The 21,664-nt window shown below is 61.2% G+C and overlaps 1 protein-coding gene across 6 annotated transcripts in view; it reads left to right on the top strand.

The window, feature by feature from the left end:
* The window catches only part of TPM2 (tropomyosin 2), a 170,130-nt gene extending 148,793 nt beyond the window's left edge, over window positions 1-21,337 (top strand). For all 6 annotated transcript variants that reach the window (XM_078674407.1, XM_078674410.1, XM_078674417.1 and 3 more), the window contains one exon: window positions 20,991-21,337. In XM_078674407.1, coding sequence (XP_078530533.1) covers window positions 20,991-21,073 — 83 coding nt within the window. In that variant the 3' untranslated portion in view covers window positions 21,074-21,337. The remainder of the gene's footprint in view (window positions 1-20,990) is intronic.
* Window positions 21,338-21,664: the final 327 nt, after the last annotated feature.

Genomic DNA, 21,664 nt, shown 5'->3' with positions numbered 1-21,664 from the left:
GGGAGTCTGCTGGTGGGGAGGGCGGAGCTCCCTCTGGGAGTCTGCTGGTGGGGAGGGCGGAGCTCCCTCTGGGAGTCTGCTGGTGGGGAGGGCGGAGCTCCCTCTGGGAGTCTGCTGGTGGGGAGGGCGGAGCTCCCTCTGGGAGTCTGCTGGTGGGGAGGGCGGAGCTCCCTCTGGGAGTCTGCTGTTGAGGAGGGCGGAGCTCCCTCTGGGAGTCTGCTGGTGGGGGGGGCGGAGCTCCCTCTGGGAGTCTGCTGTTGAGGAGGGCGGAGCTCCCTCTGGGAGTCTGCTGGTGGGGAGGGCGGAGCTCCCTCTGGGAGTCTGCTGGTGGGGAGGGCGGAGCTCCCTCTGGGAGTCTGCTGGTGGGGAGGGCGGAGCTCCCTCTGGGAGTCTGCTGGTGGGGAGGGCGGAGCTCCCTCTGGGAGTCTGCTGGTGGGGAGGGCGGAGCTCCCTCTGGGAGTCTGCTGTTGAGGAGGGCGGAGCTCCCTCTGGGAGTCTGCTGGTGGGGAGGGCGGAGCTCCCTCTGGGAGTCTGCTGTTGAGGAGGGCGGAGCTCCCTCTGGGAGTCTGCTGGTGGGGAGGGCGGAGCTCCCTCTGGGAGTCTGCTGGTGGGGAGGGCGGAGCTCCCTCTGGGAGTCTGCTGTTGAGGAGGGCGGAGCTCCCTCTGGGAGTCTGCTGGTGGGGAGGGCGGTTCTGGTTTCCTCTTTCCTGTTCATGCCGCTCTCTCCCTGTTGGAGCTGCAGCCATGTTATTTGTGGTAAAGGAAGATACACAGTCCAGCTGTATAGTTAGATAATCCTTTATTGTAGCTTGCTTCTAGGATGGATGAGTAGGAGAAGATAGGAAGTACCGCTGTAGCCCCACCAGGAGCAAGCTCAGCCTGGGTTGACCAACTGACAGTGTGAGCCAGAGAGGCACCCAGGCATTCTAGGATGTCATGCTACATTCTATTCAGAGGAGGACAGTAGAGAAGTAATTTACTACATTATTTTTCCCAGGGTAGGGGCTAGCTTGGCCCAGAGCTCTTAAGACGCCTTCCTGGTCTGGGTGGCATGGGTCCTTCAGGCTGCAGGGAGGCCACCCATCCTAGACCTGATGCTTTGAGGGAAAGCACAAGCCAGGATAGGCGGTGGGTGGTGAGGTCCATTAGAGATACCTTGTTAACACCAAACGTTACCCAAGAAGTGGATAACTTCACACGAGGAGGGAGCCTGTAGTGAACCCAATGAAGCCTTCCGCCCTCTATCACTTGGAGCAGCCAAGGGCCTATGAGTGTCGGATGGGGGCTTGTAGCCTATGCGGTCTGAAGAACCCGCTATAACCATGGGTATCGCTCTAGGTTGTGACGGGCTGTCGGGCTGTAGACATCTCGACTTCTCACAGTTTTAGGGTACTCTTTGTTTCTGTGCCTTATCAATGCCCAGATGGTATCAGAGTGACATATTTTGGGGTCCCCAAAGGTGAAGGGTGGAAGAGGTCTCATCTCAGTGGAGAAATAGTCTTAGGGCTTCCATAGCATCAAGTGGCCGTGTCCTGAAGCAGGACCCCGAGTCTGAGCCGAAACGCATACCCTCACGACCCCTGTCACTTGGCTGTGTGCATGAACCTCTCTCATTCTCTGTACATTTGTGAGATCAGTTTGCCTTTTACTGCTTAATTTCTTTTTCTGTACTGTTTACTCATGAGCTGTTCTGAATAAAGACCTCTTTTGCTCCAGAACCGTCTCACGTGTCTGTCTTACTCATTCGCTGTCTCTTTTTTCAGCCTCACGCTCTATCCTCCAAGAACTTGCTGTTCTCTCCTCCCTCTCACATGCTCTTGCGGGTGCCGCCAGTCGGTGTAGTGTGTGAGCTGGTCTCTACAGGGTCGCGCTGCGCTGGCGTGGCGCTCTCCCATGAGTTGACATGAAACGGAGTGGTCACCGCTGGCTGTGACTCAGTATTTCTCTTACGATAAACTGATCATGACAAATATATTGGGCTTGATTCAGAATGGAAAACGTACACTTTTGTGTAAATGTACTACTTTTTGGTATTCACGAACGACATTTGGAGTTTTACGACTCCCCACTCTGTATGCTAAAGTTCCCCATATCTAGAGGCTCTGCAGTCTGCACAGCTCACGGCCTGGCATGTGGGGGGGGGTTGGTTCCTGGCCACCTTGGATGCCCAGCTTGTAATATGGGGTATTGCTTCTGGCCCCCTCTGAGGCCCAACCCACAGCCTGGCATGTGGAGGGTTGGTGCTGGACCCCTCTGAGGCCCAACCCACAGCCTGGCATGTGGGGGGGTTCGTTCCTGGCCGCCTTGGATGCCCAGCCTGGTATGTGGAGGGTTGGTGCTGGACCCCACTGAGGCCTAGCTCACAGCCTTGCATATGGGGGTTGGTTCCTGGCCACCTTGGATGCTCAGACTGGTATGTGGAGGGTTGGTGCTGGACCCCACTGAGGCCTAGCTCACAGCCTTGCATATGGGGGTTGGTTCCTGGCCACCTTGGATGCTCAGACTGGTATGTGGAGGGTTGTTTCTGGCCCCCTCTGAGGCCCAGCTCACAGCCTGGCGTGTGGGGGGGTTGGTTCCTGCCTCTCCTTGGATGCCCAGCCTGGTATTTGGCGGTCTGGACCTCCCTCTGATGCCCAGGTCAAAGCCTGGTATGTGGGGGTTTGGCTCGTGACCCCCTTAAATGCTTAACCTGGCATTTGGTGTGTAGTATATCTTGTGTTTGACTCTGCAGTAACTGGAACAGTTGTGAACACACTTTGCTTTCTTCTTTTCTTTTCTGTACTGTGACTGTATCTTTGAAATAATTCTGTCCTGTTTTTACTCTCTCTTTCTTTCTCTGAGGCTGCCCTTGAGGTCTCTGCTTCCTACAGACCCCTCCGGCTGTTGTCGAACAGAAAAAAGGGCTTGCAGTTAGTGAATTTTGGGAAATTCTAGCTGAACTTAGCCATTGTGAATTAAAAGGCCCACACCCTAAGGGCAAGCATGGGTGGCCTCTTCTAGTGTGCAGACCAGAGGTGGAGTACTTAACCTTCCATGAGGCCCGTGATGAGAGCTGCCCTCTGTATCTCTGACCCCATACCCTTTCTGCCAGCATATGGTGGGTGGTCCGGTCCGAAGACCATGGTAGGTGGTCTGCTCAGCGAGTCAAGGTAGGTGGAGTCGGTGGTCTGGTCAGCGAGTCAAGGTAGGTGGAGTTGGTGGTCTGGTCCGATGGTTGTGGCAGGTGAGGTGAGTGGTCTGGTAAGTCATGGTCCGTGGGGTGGGTGGTCTGGTCAGTTATTGTCGGTGGGGTGGATGGTTTGGTCAGTCATGGACGGTGATGTCAGTCATAGTCGGTGGGGTGAGTGGTCTGGTCAGTCATGGTCGGTGGGGTGGCTGGTCTGGTCAGTCATGGTCAGTGGGGTGGCTGGTCTGGTCAGTCAAGGTCGGTGGGGTGGGTAGTCTGGTCAGTCATGGTCGGGGTCAGTCATGGTCAGTGGGGTGGCTGGTCTGGTCAGTCATGGTCGGTGGGGTAGCTGGTCTGGTCAGTAATGGTCGGTGGGGTCAGTCATGGTCAGTGGGGTGGCTGGTTTGGTCAGTCATGGTCGGTGAGGTAGCTGGTCTGGTCAGTAATGGTCGGTGGGGTCAGTCATGGTCGTTGGGGTGGCTGGTCTGGTCAGTCATGGTCGTTGGGGTGGCTGGTCTGGTCAGTCATAGTCGGTAGGGTGTGTGGTCTGGTCAGGGGGCCATAGTAGTTGATGCCGCTCATCAGAGGGTCCCTCTGTCATGCTGTTGGTGGTTATGAAGTTCTGGGGATCATTACAGAACACTTTGGGGTCCCGAGCCTACCATGAACAGGGCCATCTCTGTCTTCAGAGGCACTTATGCCAAGGAGACCGCTGGTTGGAACCTCTGACTCTTTACGATCACCACCCATTCACACTTCACTTGTGTAAGTTGCCCCATACGCACAAGGTGCCAGCCATGGAGGAGCAAACACGTGCACTGCTGAGATTGCAGCTATAAAGTGGCATATTTACTATAATTTTACACAGCGAGACGCAGCAAGAGAACTTGCTGTGCTGCGTTGCATGAAAGGGAGAGCTTAATTGCTCCATATTTACAAAGATATGGAGCATTTCTGCCCTCTCCTTGTGTGCTTCTTAGCGCAAAGGTTGCCAGCGTTATGGGCAAGATTCTTTTTGTGCAGGAAGGAACATCTTTCTGCACAAAAACAATCTAAAGAGGCATTTTCCCCATACGATTCAAGATGCAGAATGCAGCACGCATTGAAAGAGGAAATCACAAAGAGAAAAAAAGTTTTTCTCCGGGTTACGCCATCCTCTGGGAGGTAATCTTAGGTTTAAAAATCTTTGCAAACCTGGAACAGTGTCAGATCCATGGGTGGGTGCAAGAGAACGCCCAGGCGCTTCCTTTGGAGAGTCTCGAAATGTAATGTAAAGTAGCAGAAGCCGATGCGTTGCGACAGACTTCTTTACAAACCCCGCAAGGCGGCACACATTACCCCTTGTGTGGCTATTTCAAACGTACTAAGTCCATTGTGTTGTCCTTTGCATCACCTTGAGTGACGCAAGGGCATTGTAAAGGCTTAGTTGATCTGGGTCATAGTGTGGAGTACATGCACCACCAGAATCCATAACCTCACCAATTTATGGGAAGAAGCCGTTTCACCTACAGTACACCCTTAACGTGCCCTACTCTGAAGGCAGCTGACGTGTTGGCCTTTCCATCAGGTCTTCACATTCCGCTGACCTCTCTGCATCCCTAACCTGTGTGAAGCACAGGGGGGCAGGGCTGCACCCTGAGAGATTATCATCAACGCCTGTGCATGTTACAAGAGTGGGGGAGGGTAAACCATATCTAATGCGCTGGGCGGGTCTTCCATTATGGACATGTCCAGGTCAGAAGGAGTGCAGGGAGATGGGATGGCCACACAAAGAATACAATTAAGCAGTAGTGTCTGGTTCTCCCAGAACAGGATGGGCCAAGAGTAGAGATCCTTCTACGAAGGGCACCGACCGAATCAAAGTATAGCCGTGAAGTTTCTTACAGTTGACCGCAATGATGAGCCCTGTGCGGCGTAGACTTTTCCTTCGGGGACAGTATTACACAAGTGCCCCGGGGCGCAATGGGCCTTTGCGACCACTTTGCACGCCCAATGACAGTTTATTACAGAAGGGGCAGCAAACACATGTACGGCACTTTCTATAATACAGATAGTGCTGGTGCGTGTAGCACCAGCGTTATCGAGAGAGTATTCCCTCATTCGCATGGAGGCATGCAATTTCAGTGCGCCTCCTAAATGTAGCCGTCTAAAGGTATGAAAGGTGTTCCTAGACATCCCCTTGCGGGCTGGTTCAGTCACTCGCTGTACCCGCCTGCACGGGGATCACAGACATCCCCGTGCAGGCTGGTGCAGTCACTCGCTGTACCCGCCTGCACGGGGATCCCAGACATCCCCCTGCAGGCTGGTGCAGTCACTCGCTGTCCCCGCCTGCACGTGGATCCCAGACATCCCCCTTTCAGGCTGGTGCAGTCACTCGCTGTCCCCGCCTGCACTGGGATCCCAGACATCCCCCTGAAGGCTGGTGCAGTCACTCGCTGTACTCGCCTGCACGGGGATCCCAGACATCCCCGTGCAGGCTTGTGCAGTCACTCGCTGTCCCCGCCTGCACGGGGATCCTAGACATACCCTTGCAGTCACTCGCTGTCCCCGCCTGCATGGGGATCCCAGACATACCCTTGCAGTCACTCGCTGTACCCGCCTGCATGGGGATCCCAGACATCCCCCTGCAGGCTGCTACAGTCAATCGATGTACCCGCCTGCACGGGGATTCCAGACATCCCCATGCAGGCTGGTGCAGTCACTCGCTGTACTCGCCTGCACGGGGATCCCAGACATCCCCCTGCAGACTGGTGCAGTCACTCGCTGTACCCGCCTGCACGGGGATCCTAGACATCCCCCTGCAGGCTGCTGCAGTCACTCGCTGTACCCGCCTGCACAGGGATCCCAGACATCCCCCTGCAGACTGGTGCAGTCACTCGCTGCACCCGCCTGCACGGGGATCCCAGACATTCCCCTGCAGGCTGGTGCAGTCACTCGCTGTCCCCGCCTGCACGGGGATCCCAAACATCCCACTGCAGGCTGGTGCAGTCACTCGCTGTACTCGCCTGCACGGGGATCCCAGACATCCCCCTGAAGTCTGGTGCAGTCACTCGCTGTACCCGCCTGCACGGGGATCCCAGACATCCCCCTGCAGGCTGGTGCAGTCACTCGCTGTCCCCGCCTGCACGGGGATCCCAGACATCCCCCTTGCAGGCTGGTGCAGTCACTCGCTGTCCCCGCCTGCACTGGGATCCCAGACATCCCCCTCAAGGCTGGTGCAGTCACTCGCTGTACTCGCCTGCACGGGGATCCCAGACATCCCCGTGCAGGCTTGTGCAGTCACTCGCTGTACTCGCCTGCACGGGGATCCTAGACATACCCTTGCAGTCACTCGCTGTCCCCGCCTGCATGGGGATCCCAGACATACCCTTGCAGTCACTCGCTGTACCCGCCTGCATGGGGATCCCAGACATCCCCGTTCAGGCTTGTGCAGTCACTCGCTGTACCCGCCTGCAAGGGGATCCTAGACATCCCCTTGCAGACTGGTGCATTCACTCGCTGTACCCGCCTGCACAGGGTTCCCAGACATCCCCCTGCAGACTGGTGCAGTCACTCGCTGTACTCGCCTGCACGGGGACCCCAGACACCCCCCTGCAGACTGGTGCAGTCACTCGCTGTACTCGCCTGCACGGGGATCCCAGACATCCCCCTGCAGGCTGGTGCAGGTACTCGCCTGCACGGGGATCCCAGACATCCCCCTGCAGGCTGGTGCAGTCACTCGCTGTACCCGCCTTCACAGGGATCCCAGACATCCCCCTGCAGACTGGTGCAGTCACTCGCTGTACCCCCCCTGCAAGGGGATCCTAGACATCCCCTTGCAGGCTGGTGCAGTCTCTCGCTGTACTCGCCTGCACGGGGACCCCAGACATCCCCTTGCAGTCACTCGCAATACCCGCCTGCACGGGGATCCCAGACATCCCCCTGCAGGCTGGTGCAGTCACTCGCTGTACCCGCCTGCACGGGGATCCCAGACATCCCCTTGCAGGCTGGTGCAGTCTCTCGCTGTACTCGCCTGCACGGGGACCCCAGACATCCCCTTGCAGTCACTCGCAATACCCGCCTGCACGGGGATCCCAGACATCCCCCTGCAGGCTGGTGCAGTCACTCGCTGTACCCGCCTGCACGGGGATCCCAGACATCCCCTTGCAGGCTGGTGCAGTCACTCGCTGTACTCGCCTGCACGGGGATCCCAGACATCCCCCTGCAGGCTGGTGCAGGTACTCGCCTGCACGGGGACCCCAGACATCCCCTTGCAGGCTGATGCAGTCACTCGCTGTACCCGCCTGCACAGGGATCCCAGACATCCCCTTGCAGACTGGTGCAGTCACTCGCTGTACCCGCCTGCATGGGGATCCCAGACATCCCCTTGCAGGCTGGTGCAGTCACTCGCTGTCCCCGCCTGCACAGGGATCCCAGACATCCCCCTGCAGACTGGTGCAGTCACTCGCTGTACTCGCCTGCACAGGGATGCCAGACATCCCCCTGCAGGCTGGTGCAGTCACTCGCTGTCCCCGCCTGCACGGGGATCCCAGACATCCCCCTGCAGGCTGGTGCAGTCACTCGCTGTCCCCGCCTGCACGGGGATCCCAGACATCCCCCTGCAGGCTGCTGCAGTCACTCGCTGTCCCTGCCTGCACGGTGATCCTAGACATCCCCCTGCAGGCTGCTGCAGTCACTCGCTGTACCCGCCTGCACGGGGATCCCAGACATCCCCTTGCAGTCACTCGCTATACCCGCCTGCACGGGGATCCCAGACATCCCCCTGCAGGCTGGTGCAGTCACTCGCTGTACCCGCCTGCACGGGGATCCCAGACATCCCCTTGCAGGCTGGTGCAGTCACTCGCTGTACTCGCCTGCACGGGGATCCCAGATATCCCCCTGCAGGCTGGTGCAGGTACTCGCCTGAACGGGGACCCCAGACATCCCCCTGCAGGCTGGTGCAGTCACTCGCTGTCCCCGCCTGCACGGGGATCCCAGACATCCCCCTGCAGGCTGGTGCAGTCACTCGCTGTACCCGCCTGCACAGGGATCCCAGACATCCCCCTGCAGACTGGTGCAGTCACTCGCTGTACCCCCCCTGCAAGGGGATCCTAGACATCCCCCTGCAGGCTGCTGCAGTCACTCTCTGTACCCGCCTGCACAGGGATCCCAGACATCCCCTTGCAGGCTGGTGCAGTCACTCGCTGTACTCGCCTGCACGGGGACCCCAGACATCCCCTTGCAGTCACTCGCAATACCCGCCTGCACGGGGATCCCAGACATCCCCCTGCAGGCTGGTGCAGTCACTCGCTGTACCCGCCTGCACGGGGATCCCAGACATCCCCTTGCAGGCTGGTGCAGTCACTCGCTGTACTCGCCTGCACGGGGATCCCAGACATCCCCCTGCAGGCTGGTGCAGGTACTCGCCTGCACGGGGACCCCAGACATCCCCTTGCAGGCTGATGCAGTCACTCGCTGTACCCGCCTGCACAGGGATCTCAGACATCCCCTTGCAGGCTGGTGCAGTCACTCGCTGTCCCCGCCTGCACAGGGATCCCAGGCATCCCCCTGCAGGCTGGTGCAGTCACTCGCTGTCCCCACCTGCAAGGGGATCCCAGGCATCCCCCTGAAGGCTGGTGCAGTCACTCGCTGTCCCCGCCTGCACGGGGATCCCAGACATCCCCCTGCAGACTGGTGCAGGTACTCGCCTGCACGGGGACCCCAGACATCCCCTTGCAGGCTGATGCAGTCACTCGCTGTCCACGCCTGCACAGGGATCCTAGACATCCCCTTGCAGGCTGGTTAAGTCACTCGCTGTCCACGCCTGCACGGAGATCCCAGACATCCCCTTGCAGTCACTCGCTGTACCCGCCTGCACAGGGTTCCCAGACATCCCAGTGCCGTCACTCGCTGTACCCGCCTGCTCGGGGATCCCAGACATCCCCCTGCAGGCTGATGCAGTCACTCGCTGTACCCGCCTGCACGGGGATCACAGACATCCCCCTGCAGGCTGGTTAAGTCACTCGCTGTCCACGCCTGCACGGGGATCCCAGACATCCCCCTGCATGCTGGTGCAGTCACTCGCTGTCCACGCCTGCACTGGGATCCTAGACATCCCCTTGCAGGCTGATGCAGTCACTCGCTGTACCCGCCTGCACAGGGATCACAGACATCCCCCTGCAGGCTGGTTAAGTCACTCGCTGTCCACGCCTGCACGGGGATCCCAGACATCCCCTTGCAGTCACTCGCTGTACCCGCCTGCACAGGGATCCCAGACATCCCCTTGCAGTCACTCGCTGTACCCGCCTGCACAGGGATCCCAGACATCCCCTTGCAGGCTGATGCAGTCACTCGCTGTACCCGCCTGCACGGGGATCCCAGACATCCCCCTGCAGGCTGGTGCAGGTACTCGCCTGCACGGGGATCCCAGACATCCCCCTGCAGGCTGGTGCAGTCACTCGCTGTCCCCGCCTGCACGGGGATCCCAGACATGCCCCTGCAGGCTGGTGCAGTCACTCGCTGTACCCGCCTGCACAGGGATCCCAGACATCACCCTGCAGGCTGGTGCAGTCACTCGCTGTACCCGCCTGCACAGGGATCCCAGACATCCCCCTGCAGACTGGTGCAGTCACTCGCTGCACCCGCCTGCACGGGGATCCCAGACATTCCCCTGCAGGCTGGTGCAGTCACTCGCTGTCCCCGCCTGCACGGGGATCCCAGACATCCCCCTGCAGGCTGCTGCAGTCACTCGCTGTACCCGCCTGCACGGGGATCCCAGACATCCCCTTGCAGGCTGGTGCAGTCACTCGCTGTACTCGCCTGCACGGGGATCCCAGATATCCCCCTGCAGGCTGGTGCAGGTACTCGCCTGAACGGGGACCCCAGACATCCCCTTGCAGGCTGGTGCAGTCACTCGCTGTCCCCGCCTGCACGGGGATCTCAGAATCCCCCTGCAGGCTGGTGCAGTCACTCGCTGTACCCGCCTGCACAGGGATCCCAGACATCCCCCTGCAGACTGGTGCAGTCACTCGCTGTACCCCCCCTGCAAGGGGATCCTAGACATCCCCCTGCAGGCTGCTGCAGTCACTCTCTGTACCCGCCTGCACGGGGATCCCAGACATCCCCTTGCAGGCTGGTGCAGTCACTCGCTGTACTCGCCTGCACGGGGATCCTAGACATCCCCCTGCAGGCTGGTGCAGGTACTCGCCTGCACGGGGACCCCAGACATCCCCTTGCAGTCACTCGCAATACCCGCCTGCACGGGGATCCCAGACATCCCCCTGCAGGCTGGTGCAGTCACTCGCTGTACCCGCCTGCACGGGGATCCCAGACATCCCCTTGCAGGCTGGTGCAGTCACTCGCTGTACTCGCCTGCACGGGGATCCCAGACATCCCCCTGCAGGCTGGTGCAGGTACTCGCCTGCACGGGGACCCCAGACATCCCCTTGCAGGCTGATGCAGTCACTCGCTGTACCCGCCTGCACAGGGATCTCAGACATCCCCCTGCAGGCTGGTGCAGGTACTCGCCTGCACGGAGATCCCAGACATCCCCCTGCAGGCTGGTGCAGTCACTCACTGTACCCGCCTTCACAGGGATCCCAGACATCCCCCTGCAGACTGGTGCAGTCACTCGCTGTACCCCCCCTGCAAGGGGATCCTAGACATCCCCTTGCAGGCTGGTGCAGTCTCTCGCTGTACTCGCCTGCACGGGGACCCCAGACATCCCCTTGCAGTCACTCGCAATACCCGCCTGCACGGGGATCCCAGACATCCCCCTGCAGGCTGGTGCAGTCACTCGCTGTACCCGCCTGCACGGGGATCCCAGACATCCCCTTGCAGGCTGGTGCAGTCTCTCGCTGTACTCGCCTGCACGGGGACCCCAGACATCCCCTTGCAGTCACTCGCAATACCCGCCTGCACGGGGATCCCAGACATCCCCCTGCAGGCTGGTGCAGTCACTCGCTGTACCCGCCTGCACGGGGATCCCAGACATCCCCTTGCAGGCTGGTGCAGTCACTCGCTGTACTCGCCTGCACGGGGATCCCAGACATCCCCCTGCAGGCTGGTGCAGGTACTCGCCTGCACGGGGACCCCAGACATCCCCTTGCAGGCTGATGCAGTCACTCGCTGTACCCGCCTGCACAGGGATCCCAGACATCCCCTTGCAGACTGGTGCAGTCACTCGCTGTACCCGCCTGCATGGGGATCCCAGACATCCCCTTGCAGGCTGGTGCAGTCACTCGCTGTCCCCGCCTGCACAGGGATCCCAGACATCCCCCTGCAGACTGGTGCAGTCACTCGCTGTACTCGCCTGCACAGGGATGCCAGACATCCCCCTGCAGGCTGGTGCAGTCACTCGCTGTCCCCGCCTGCACGGGGATCCCAGACATCCCCCTGCAGGCTGGTGCAGTCACTCGCTGTCCCCGCCTGCACGGGGATCCCAGACATCCCCCTGCAGGCTGCTGCAGTCACTCGCTGTCCCTGCCTGCACGGTGATCCTAGACATCCCCCTGCAGGCTGCTGCAGTCACTCGCTGTACCCGCCTGCACGGGGATCCCAGACATCCCCTTGCAGTCACTCGCTATACCCGCCTGCACGGGGATCCCAGACATCCCCCTGCAGGCTGGTGCAGTCACTCGCTGTACCCGCCTGCACGGGGATCCCAGACATCCCCTTGCAGGCTGGTGCAGTCACTCGCTGTACTCGCCTGCACGGGGATCCCAGATATCCCCCTGCAGGCTGGTGCAGGTACTCGCCTGAACGGGGACCCCAGACATCCCCCTGCAGGCTGGTGCAGTCACTCGCTGTCCCCGCCTGCACGGGGATCCCAGACATCCCCCTGCAGGCTGGTGCAGTCACTCGCTGTACCCGCCTGCACAGGGATCCCAGACATCCCCCTGCAGACTGGTGCAGTCACTCGCTGTACCCCCCCTGCAAGGGGATCCTAGACATCCCCCTGCAGGCTGCTGCAGTCACTCTCTGTACCCGCCTGCACAGGGATCCCAGACATCCCCTTGCAGGCTGGTGCAGTCACTCGCTGTACTCGCCTGCACGGGGACCCCAGACATCCCCTTGCAGTCACTCGCAATACCCGCCTGCACGGGGATCCCAGACATCCCCCTGCAGGCTGGTGCAGTCACTCGCTGTACCCGCCTGCACGGGGATCCCAGACATCCCCTTGCAGGCTGGTGCAGTCACTCGCTGTACTCGCCTGCACGGGGATCCCAGACATCCCCCTGCAGGCTGGTGCAGGTACTCGCCTGCACGGGGACCCCAGACATCCCCTTGCAGGCTGATGCAGTCACTCGCTGTACCCGCCTGCACAGGGATCTCAGACATCCCCTTGCAGGCTGGTGCAGTCACTCGCTGTCCCCGCCTGCACAGGGATCCCAGGCATCCCCCTGCAGGCTGGTGCAGTCACTCGCTGTCCCCACCTGCAAGGGGATCCCAGGCATCCCCCTGAAGGCTGGTGCAGTCACTCGCTGTCCCCGCCTGCACGGGGATCCCAGACATCCCCCTGCAGACTGGTGCAGGTACTCGCCTGCACGGGGACCCCAGACATCCCCTTGCAGGCTGATGCAGTCACTCGCTGTCCACGCCTGCACAGGGATCCTAGACATCCCCTTGCAGGCTGGTTAAGTCACTCGCTGTCCACGCCTGCACGGAGATCCCAGACATCCCCTTGCAGTCACTCGCTGTACCCGCCTGCACAGGGTTCCCAGACATCCCAGTGCCGTCACTCGCTGTACCCGCCTGCTCGGGGATCCCAGACATCCCCCTGCAGGCTGATGCAGTCACTCGCTGTACCCGCCTGCACGGGGATCACAGACATCCCCCTGCAGGCTGGTTAAGTCACTCGCTGTCCACGCCTGCACGGGGATCCCAGACATCCCCCTGCATGCTGGTGCAGTCACTCGCTGTCCACGCCTGCACTGGGATCCTAGACATCCCCTTGCAGGCTGATGCAGTCACTCGCTGTACCCGCCTGCACAGGGATCACAGACATCCCCCTGCAGGCTGGTTAAGTCACTCGCTGTCCACGCCTGCACGGGGATCCCAGACATCCCCTTGCAGTCACTCGCTGTACCCGCCTGCACAGGGATCCCAGACATCCCCTTGCAGTCACTCGCTGTACCCGCCTGCACAGGGATCCCAGACATCCCCTTGCAGGCTGATGCAGTCACTCGCTGTACCCGCCTGCACGGGGATCCCAGACATCCCCCTGCAGGCTGGTGCAGGTACTCGCCTGCACGGGGATCCCAGACATCCCCCTGCAGGCTGGTGCAGTCACTCGCTGTCCCCGCCTGCACGGGGATCCCAGACATGCCCCTGCAGGCTGGTGCAGTCACTCGCTGTACCCGCCTGCACAGGGATCCCAGACATCCCCCTGCAGGCTGGTGCAGTCACTCGCTGTACCCGCCTGCACAGGGATCCCAGACATCCCCCTGCAGACTGGTGCAGTCACTCGCTGCACCCGCCTGCACGGGGATCCCAGACATTCCCCTGCAGGCTGGTGCAGTCACTCGCTGTCCCCGCCTGCACGGGGATCCCAGACATCCCCCTGCAGGCTGCTGCAGTCACTCGCTGTACCCGCCTGCACGGGGATCCCAGACATCCCCTTGCAGGCTGGTGCAGTCACTCGCTGTACTCGCCTGCACGGGGATCCCAGATATCCCCCTGCAGGCTGGTGCAGGTACTCGCCTGAACGGGGACCCCAGACATCCCCTTGCAGGCTGGTGCAGTCACTCGCTGTCCCCGCCTGCACGGGGATCTCAGACATCCCCCTGCAGGCTGGTGCAGTCACTCGCTGTACCCGCCTGCACAGGGATCCCAGACATCCCCCTGCAGACTGGTGCAGTCACTCGCTGTACCCCCCCTGCAAGGGGATCCTAGACATCCCCCTGCAGGCTGCTGCAGTCACTCTCTGTACCCGCCTGCACGGGGATCCCAGACATCCCCTTGCAGGCTGGTGCAGTCACTCGCTGTACTCGCCTGCACGGGGATCCTAGACATCCCCCTGCAGGCTGGTGCAGGTACTCGCCTGCACGGGGACCCCAGACATCCCCTTGCAGTCACTCGCAATACCCGCCTGCACGGGGATCCCAGACATCCCCCTGCAGGCTGGTGCAGTCACTCGCTGTACCCGCCTGCACGGGGATCCCAGACATCCCCTTGCAGGCTGGTGCAGTCACTCGCTGTACTCGCCTGCACGGGGATCCCAGACATCCCCCTGCAGGCTGGTGCAGGTACTCGCCTGCACGGGGACCCCAGACATCCCCTTGCAGGCTGATGCAGTCACTCGCTGTACCCGCCTGCACAGGGATCTCAGACATCCCCTTGCAGGCTGGTGCAGTCACTCGCTGTCCCCGCCTGCACAGGGATCCCAGGCATCCCCCTGCAGGCTGGTGCAGTCACTCGCTGTCCCCGCCTGCAAGGGGATCCCAGGCATCCCCCTGAAGGCTGGTGCAGTCACTCGCTGTCCCCGCCTGCACGGGGATCCCAGACATCCCCCTGCAGACTGGTGCAGGTACTCGCCTGCACGGGGACCCCAGACATCCCCTTGCAGGCTGATGCAGTCACTCGCTGTCCACGCCTGCACTGGGATCCTAGACATCCCCTTGCAGGCTGGTGCAGTCACTCGCTGTCCCCGCCTGCACGGGGATCCCAGACATCCCCTTGCAGTCACTCGCTGTACCCGCCTGCACAGGGTTCCCAGACATCCCAGTGCCGTCACTTGCTGTACCCGCCTGCTCGGGGATCCCAGACATCCCCCTGCAGGCTGATGCAGTCACTCGCTGTACCCGCCTGCACGGGGATCACAGACATCCCCCTGCAGGCTGGTTAAGTCACTCGCTGTCCACGCCTGCACGGGGATCCCAGACATCCCCCTGCAGGCTGGTGCAGTCACTCGCTGTACTCGCCTGCACGGGGATCCCAGACATCCCCCTGCAGGCTGGTGCAGTCACTCGCTGTCCACGCCTGCACTGGGATCCTAGACATCCCCTTGCAGGCTGATGCAGTCACTCGCTGTACCCGCCTGCACAGGGATCACAGACATCCCCCTGCAGGCTGGTTAAGTCACTCGCTGTCCACGCCTGCACGGGGATCCCAGACATCCCCTTGCAGTCACTCGCTGTACCCGCCTGCACAGGGATCCCAGAAATCCCCTTGCAGTCACTCGCTGTACCCGCCTGCACAGGGATCCCAGACATCCCCTTGCAGGCTGATGCAGTCACTCGCTGTACCCGCATGCACGGGGATCCCAGACATCCCCCTGCAGGCTGGTGCAGGTACTCGCCTGCACGGGGATCCCAGACATCCCCCTGCAGGCTGGTGCAGTCACTCGCTGTCCCCGCCTGCACGGGGATCCCAGACATCCCCCTGCAGGCTGGTGCAGTCACTCGCTGTACCCGCCTGCACAGGGATCCCAGACATCCCCCTGCAGGCTGGTGCAGTCACTCGCTGTACCCGCCTGCACAGGGATCCCAGACATCCCCCTGCAGACTGGTGCAGTCACTCGCTGCACCCGCCTGCACGGGGATCCCAGACATTCCCCTGCAGGCTGGTGCAGTCACTCGCTGTCCCCGCCTGCACGGGGATCCCAGACATCCCCCTGCAGGCTGCTGCAGTCACTCGCTGTCCCCGCCTGCACGGGGATCCCAGACATCCCCCTGCAGGCTGGTGCAGGTACTCGCCTGCACGGGGATCCCAGACATCCCCCTGCAGGCTGTTGCAGTCACTCGCTGTACTCGCCTGCACGGGGATCCCAGACATCCCCCTGCAGGCTGGTGCAGTCACTCGCTGTACCCGCCTGCACGGGGATCCCAGACATCCCCCTGCAGGCTGGTGCAGTCACTCGCTGTACCCGCCTGCACAGGGATCCCAGACATCCCCCTGCAGACTGGTGCAGTCACTCGCTGCACCCGCCTGCACGGGGATCCCAGACATCCCCCTGCAGACTGGTGCAGTCACTCGCTGCACCCGCCTGCACGGTGATCCCAGACATCCCCGTGCAGGCTGATGCAGTCACTCGCTGTACCCGCCTGCACGGGGATCCCAGACATCCCCCTGCAGGCTGGTGCAGTCACTCGCTGTCCCCGCCTGCACGGGGATCCCAGACATCCCCCTGCAGGCTGCTGCAGTCACTCGCTGTCCCTGCCTGCACGGGGATCCCAGACATCCCCTTGCAGGCTGGTGCAGTCACTCGCTGTACCCGCCTGCACGGGGAACCCAGACATCCCCCTGCAGGCTGCTGCAGTCACTCGCTGTCCCTGCCTGCACGGGGATCCTAGACATCCCCCTGCAGGCTGGTGCAGTCACTCGCTGTCCCTGCCTGCACGGGGATCCTAGACATCCCCCTGCAGGCTGGTGCAGTCACTCGCTGTCCCCGCCTGCACAGGGATCCCAGACATCCCCTTGCAGACTGGTGCAGTCACTCGCTGTACCCCCCCTGCAAGGGGATCCTAAACATCCCCCTGCAGGCTGCTGCAGTCACTCGCTGTACCCACCTGCACGGGGATCCCAGACATCCCCTTGCAGTCACTCGCTATACCCACCTGCACGGGGATCCCAGACATCCCCCTGCAGGCTGGTGCAGTCACTCGCTGTACCCGCCTGCACGGGGATCCCAGACATCCCCTTGCAGGCTGGTGCAGTCACTCGCTGTACTCGCCTGCACGGGGATCCCAGACATTCCCCTGCAGGCTGGTGCAGGTACTCGCCTGCACGGGGACCCCAGACATCCCCTTGCAGGCTGATGCAGTCACTCGCTGTACCCGCCTCCACAGGGATCCCAGACATCCCCTGCAGGCTGGTGCAGGTACTCGCCTGCACGGGGACCCCAGACATCCCCTTGTAGGCTGATGCAGTCACTCGCTGTCCACGCCTGCACTGGGATCCTAGACATCCCCTTGCAGGCTGGTTAAGTCACTCGCTGTCCACGCCTGCACGGGGATCCCAGACATCCCCTTGCAGTCACTCGCTGTACCCACCTGCACGGGGATCACAGACATCCCCCTGCAGGCTGGTTAAGTCACTTGCTGTCCACGCGTGCACGGGGATCCCAGACATCCCCTTGCAGTCACTCGCTGTACCCGCCTGCACAGGGATCCCAGACATCCCTGTGCCGTCACTCGCTGTACCCGCCTGCACGGGGATCCCAGACATCCCCCTGCAGGCTGATGCAGTCACTCGCTGGACCCGCCTGCACGGGCATCCCAGACATCCCCCTGCAGGCTGTTGCAGTCACTCGCTGTACTCGCCTGCACGGGGATCCCAGACATCCCCCTGCAGGCTGGTGCAGTCACTCGCAGTCCACGCCTGCACAGGGATCACAGACATCCCCCTGCAGGCTGGTTAAGTCACTCGCTGTCCACGCCTGCACGGGGATCCCAGACATCCCCTTGCAGTCACTCGCTGTACCCGCCTGCACAGGGATCCCAGACATCCCCTTGAAGTCACTCGCTGTACCCGCCTGCACAGGGATCCCAGACATCCCCTTGCAGTCACTCGCTGTACCCGCCTGCACAGGGATCACAGACATCCCCCTGCAGGCTGGTTAAGTCACTCGCTGTCCACGCCTGCACGGGGATCCCAGACATCCCCCTGCAGGCTGGTGCAGTCACTCGCTGTACCCGCCTGCACGGGGATCTCAGACATCCCCCTGCAGACTGGTGCAGTCACTCGCTGTACTCGCCTGCACGGGGATCATAGACATCCCCCTGCAGGCTGGTTAAGTCACTCACTGTCCACGCCTGCACGGGGATCCCAGACATCCCCTTGCAGTCACTCGCTGTACCCGCCTGCACAGGGATCACAGACATCCCCCTGCAGGCTGGTTAAGTCACTCGCTGTCCACGCCTGCACGGGGATCCCAGACATCCCCCTGCAGGCTGGTGCAGTCACACGCTGTACCCGCCTGCACGGGGATCCCAGATATCCCCCTGCAGACTGGTGCAGTCACTCGCTGTACCCGCCTGCACAGGGATCCCAGACATCCCTGTGCCGTCACTCGCTGTACCCGCCTGCACGGGGATCCCAGACATCCCCCTGCAGGCTGATGCAGTCACTCGCTGGACCCGCCTGCACGGGCATCCCAGACATCCCCCTGCAGGCTGTTGCAGTCACTCGCTGTACTCGCCTGCACGGGGATCCCAGACATCCCCCTGCAGGCTGGTGCAGTCACTCGCTGTCCACGCCTGCACAGGGATCACAGACATCCCCCTGCAGGCTGGTTAAGTCACTCGCTGTCCACGCCTGCACGGGGATCCCAGACATCCCCTTGCAGTCACTCGCTGTACCCGCCTGCACAGGGATCCCAGACATCCCCTTGCAGTCACTCGCTGTACCCGCCTGCACAGGGATCCCAGACATCCCCTTGCAGTCACTCGCTGTACCCGCCTGCACAGGGATCACAGACATCCCCCTGCAGGCTGGTTAAGTCACTCGCTGTCCACGCCTGCACGGGGATCCCAGACATCCCCCTGCAGGCTGGTGCAGTCACTCGCTGTACCCGCCTGCACGGGGATCCCAGACATCCCCCTGCAGACTGGTGCAGTCACTCGCTGTACTCGCCTGCACGGGGATCACAGACATCCCCCTGCAGGCTGGTTAAGTCACTCGCTGTCCACGCCTGCACGGGGATCCCAGACATCCCCCTGCAGACTGGTGCAGTCACTCGCTGTACCCGCCTGCACAGGGATCCCAGACATCCCCCTGCAGGCTGGTGCAGTCACTCGCTGTACCCGCCTGCACGGGGATCCCCGACATCCCCTTGCAGGCTGGTGCAGTCACTCGCTGTACTCGCCTGCAGGGGGATCCCAGACATCCCCTTGCAGGCTGGTGCAGTCACTCGCTGTACCCGCCTGCACGGGGATCCCAGACATCCCCCTGCAGGCTGGTGCAGTCACTCGCTGTACCCGCCTGCACGGGGATCCCAGACATCCCCTTGCAGTCACTCGCTGTACCCGCCTGCACGGGGATCCCAGACATCCCCTTGCAGGCTGGTGCAGTCACTCGCTGTACCTGCCTGCACGGGGATCCCAGACATCCCCTTGCAGTCACTCGCTGTACCCGCCTGCACGGGGATCCCAGACATCCCCTTGCAGTCACTCGCTGTACCCGCCTGCACAGGGATCCCAGACATCCCCTTGCAGTCACTCGCTGTACCCGCCTGCACGGGGATCCCAGACATCCCCTTGCAGGCTGGTGCAGTCACTCGCTGTACCCGCCTGCACGGGGATCACAGACATCCCCCTGCAGGCTGGTGCAGTCACTCGCTGTACCCGCCTGCACGGGGATCCCAGACATCCCCCTGCAGGCTGGTTAAGTCACTCGCTGTCCACGCCTGCACGGGGATCCCAGACATCCCCCTGCAGACTGGTGCAGTCACTCGCTGAACTCGCCTGCACGGGGATCCCAGACATCCCCCTGCAGGCTGGTGCAGTCACTCGCTGTACTCGCCTGCAAGGGGATCCCAGACATCCCCTTGGAGTCACTCGCTGTACTCGCCTGCACAGGGATCCCAGATATCCCATTGAAGGCTGGTGCAGTCACTCGCTGTCCACGCCTGCACGGGGATCTCTAATCCCTTTTAAAGTGCCGGAGGGCTACCGCCTGCACAGAGAAACAGCTGCTCTGTATTTCTCATCAATGCACTGCCCTGGGGGCAGCACAAGGGAGAGGGAGAGGTGTGGCGCCGCGGCCAGGGCGACTGACGCTGGAATCTGGGGACGACGGTTCGATCCCCGGCTCCGGCGGCAGGTTAGCCCAGCACCATGTGACTCTGGGCAATAGCTCGCTTAATCTTCCTGACGGCCCCCAGCGCCTAGAGACCCTTACGGGTGATTGTGCGCTTTACAAATGTGGACTTTTAAGGTCATGGCTGCCCTGGTAGCAGCACTTTCTTCCTGTTAGGGCGCACTAACCATGTTTGCACCCGCTTTAAAGTGCGCTGTGGCACAAACATGGAGCGTGCACCCTATCTGTAATACGGGCCCTGGTTGGACATACTGTGTTATCTCACTTCTTAGTGGTGGCGGTCAGATTGTTCGCTACTTCTTGAAACTACCCCTTGGAACCATGCAGAACACCACACCACCATGCATACAACAGAACGCACACACTCACAGACGTGCACACTCCACTTCCCATCATCTCTTTATGGTGTGCCCAGGATCCTTCTTAACCACAGATCTTGTTCTGGGAACTGAGACAGGCCAAGACCTGGCATGCAGGTGAGGTGAGTCGGTGTTCTAGAGTGCGGACTGTCACGCAGGTGAGGTGGGTCAGTGTTCTGGAGTGCTGTCATGCAGGTGAGGCGGGTCGGTGTTCTAGAGTGCTGACTGTCATGCAGGTGAGGCGGGTCGGTGTTCTAAAGTGCGGACTGTCACGCAGGTGAGGCGGGTCGGTGTTCTAAAGTGCGGACTGTCACGCAGGTGAGGCGTGTCGGTGTTCTAAAGTGCTGACTGTCACGCAGGTGAGGCGTGTCGGTGTTCTAAAGTGCGGACTGTCATGCAGGTGAGGTGGGCCGGTGTTCTAGGATGCTGACTGTCATGCAGGCGTGGTGGGTCACAGTTCTAGAGTGCTGACTGTCATGCTGTTCCTGGTGGTTGGTTCTTACTCCTGCCACAGATGGGCTGCTGTGGTAGTGTGCCTCATTTGGGCCTCTTGGCATCACAGCTGTCCTTCACCTGGCATCATTCCTTGCCAAGGATGAGGTAAGTGAGAGGAAATGGTAGGGCGTCTTCCACAGTTGTGTGGCCCACCCGCTATAGGAATGCCGCAACTGTCCTCCGCACCCAACTGACCTCTGCACTCTCTTTCTGCTCCTTACTTGTTTTCACAGAAAATCTGGCTTGTGCCAAAGAGGAGAACGTCGGCATCCATCAAACTCTGGACCAGACGTTGCTGGAGCTGAACAACTTGTGAAGGACCAACCAGCCAAGCGCCAGCTGCTCTTGACTCCGCCCACCTGCCTGCTTACCTCTGCCACGCTATCCCACCCCCTGCCTGCTCACTCCACAAAGACACTGCACCATGGACAAACATAAAGGGAATCCCCTGCCCCCGCCTGCCTCTGCCCCCCCACCGTCCATCCTGAATGAGGTGTCCACCTCTGGCCACATGCCTGCCCATTTCTGTGAGCAGCTCTCTTGGAAACTGACACTAATAAACGAAAGCAGCCAGAAACAAGCTCGTCCTCTCTTGTCGTGGTGTCTTTTTGAGAATTACTGGGTGGGAGAGGCAGTGGCAGACCCCCTTGTGGTCCCAAGGGGGAGGCGTGTTATGAAGCTCCCTGACCACTCTTGTCGGTGGCGAGAGGGTTCACAGATGCTTTGATGTTGGACATCACTCTGCTTGCTACGTTGCATGTTCTTTTTTCAATCAATCAATCAAACAGGATTTGTAAAGCGCTGCTTACCACCCGTGAGGGTATCTAGCCGCTTGGGGAGGGGCGAGGTGCTGCTGAGCTGGTCTAGTGGAAGTGCCAGTGCTGTTGGGCATCCTGCCAACACTGAG

Source organism: Lissotriton helveticus, chromosome 2_1 (genome assembly GCF_964261635.1).
Source record: "Lissotriton helveticus chromosome 2_1, aLisHel1.1, whole genome shotgun sequence".
NCBI classification, from domain to species: domain Eukaryota; kingdom Metazoa; phylum Chordata; class Amphibia; order Caudata; family Salamandridae; genus Lissotriton; species Lissotriton helveticus.
This window is presented reverse-complemented; position numbering and strand designations above follow the sequence as displayed.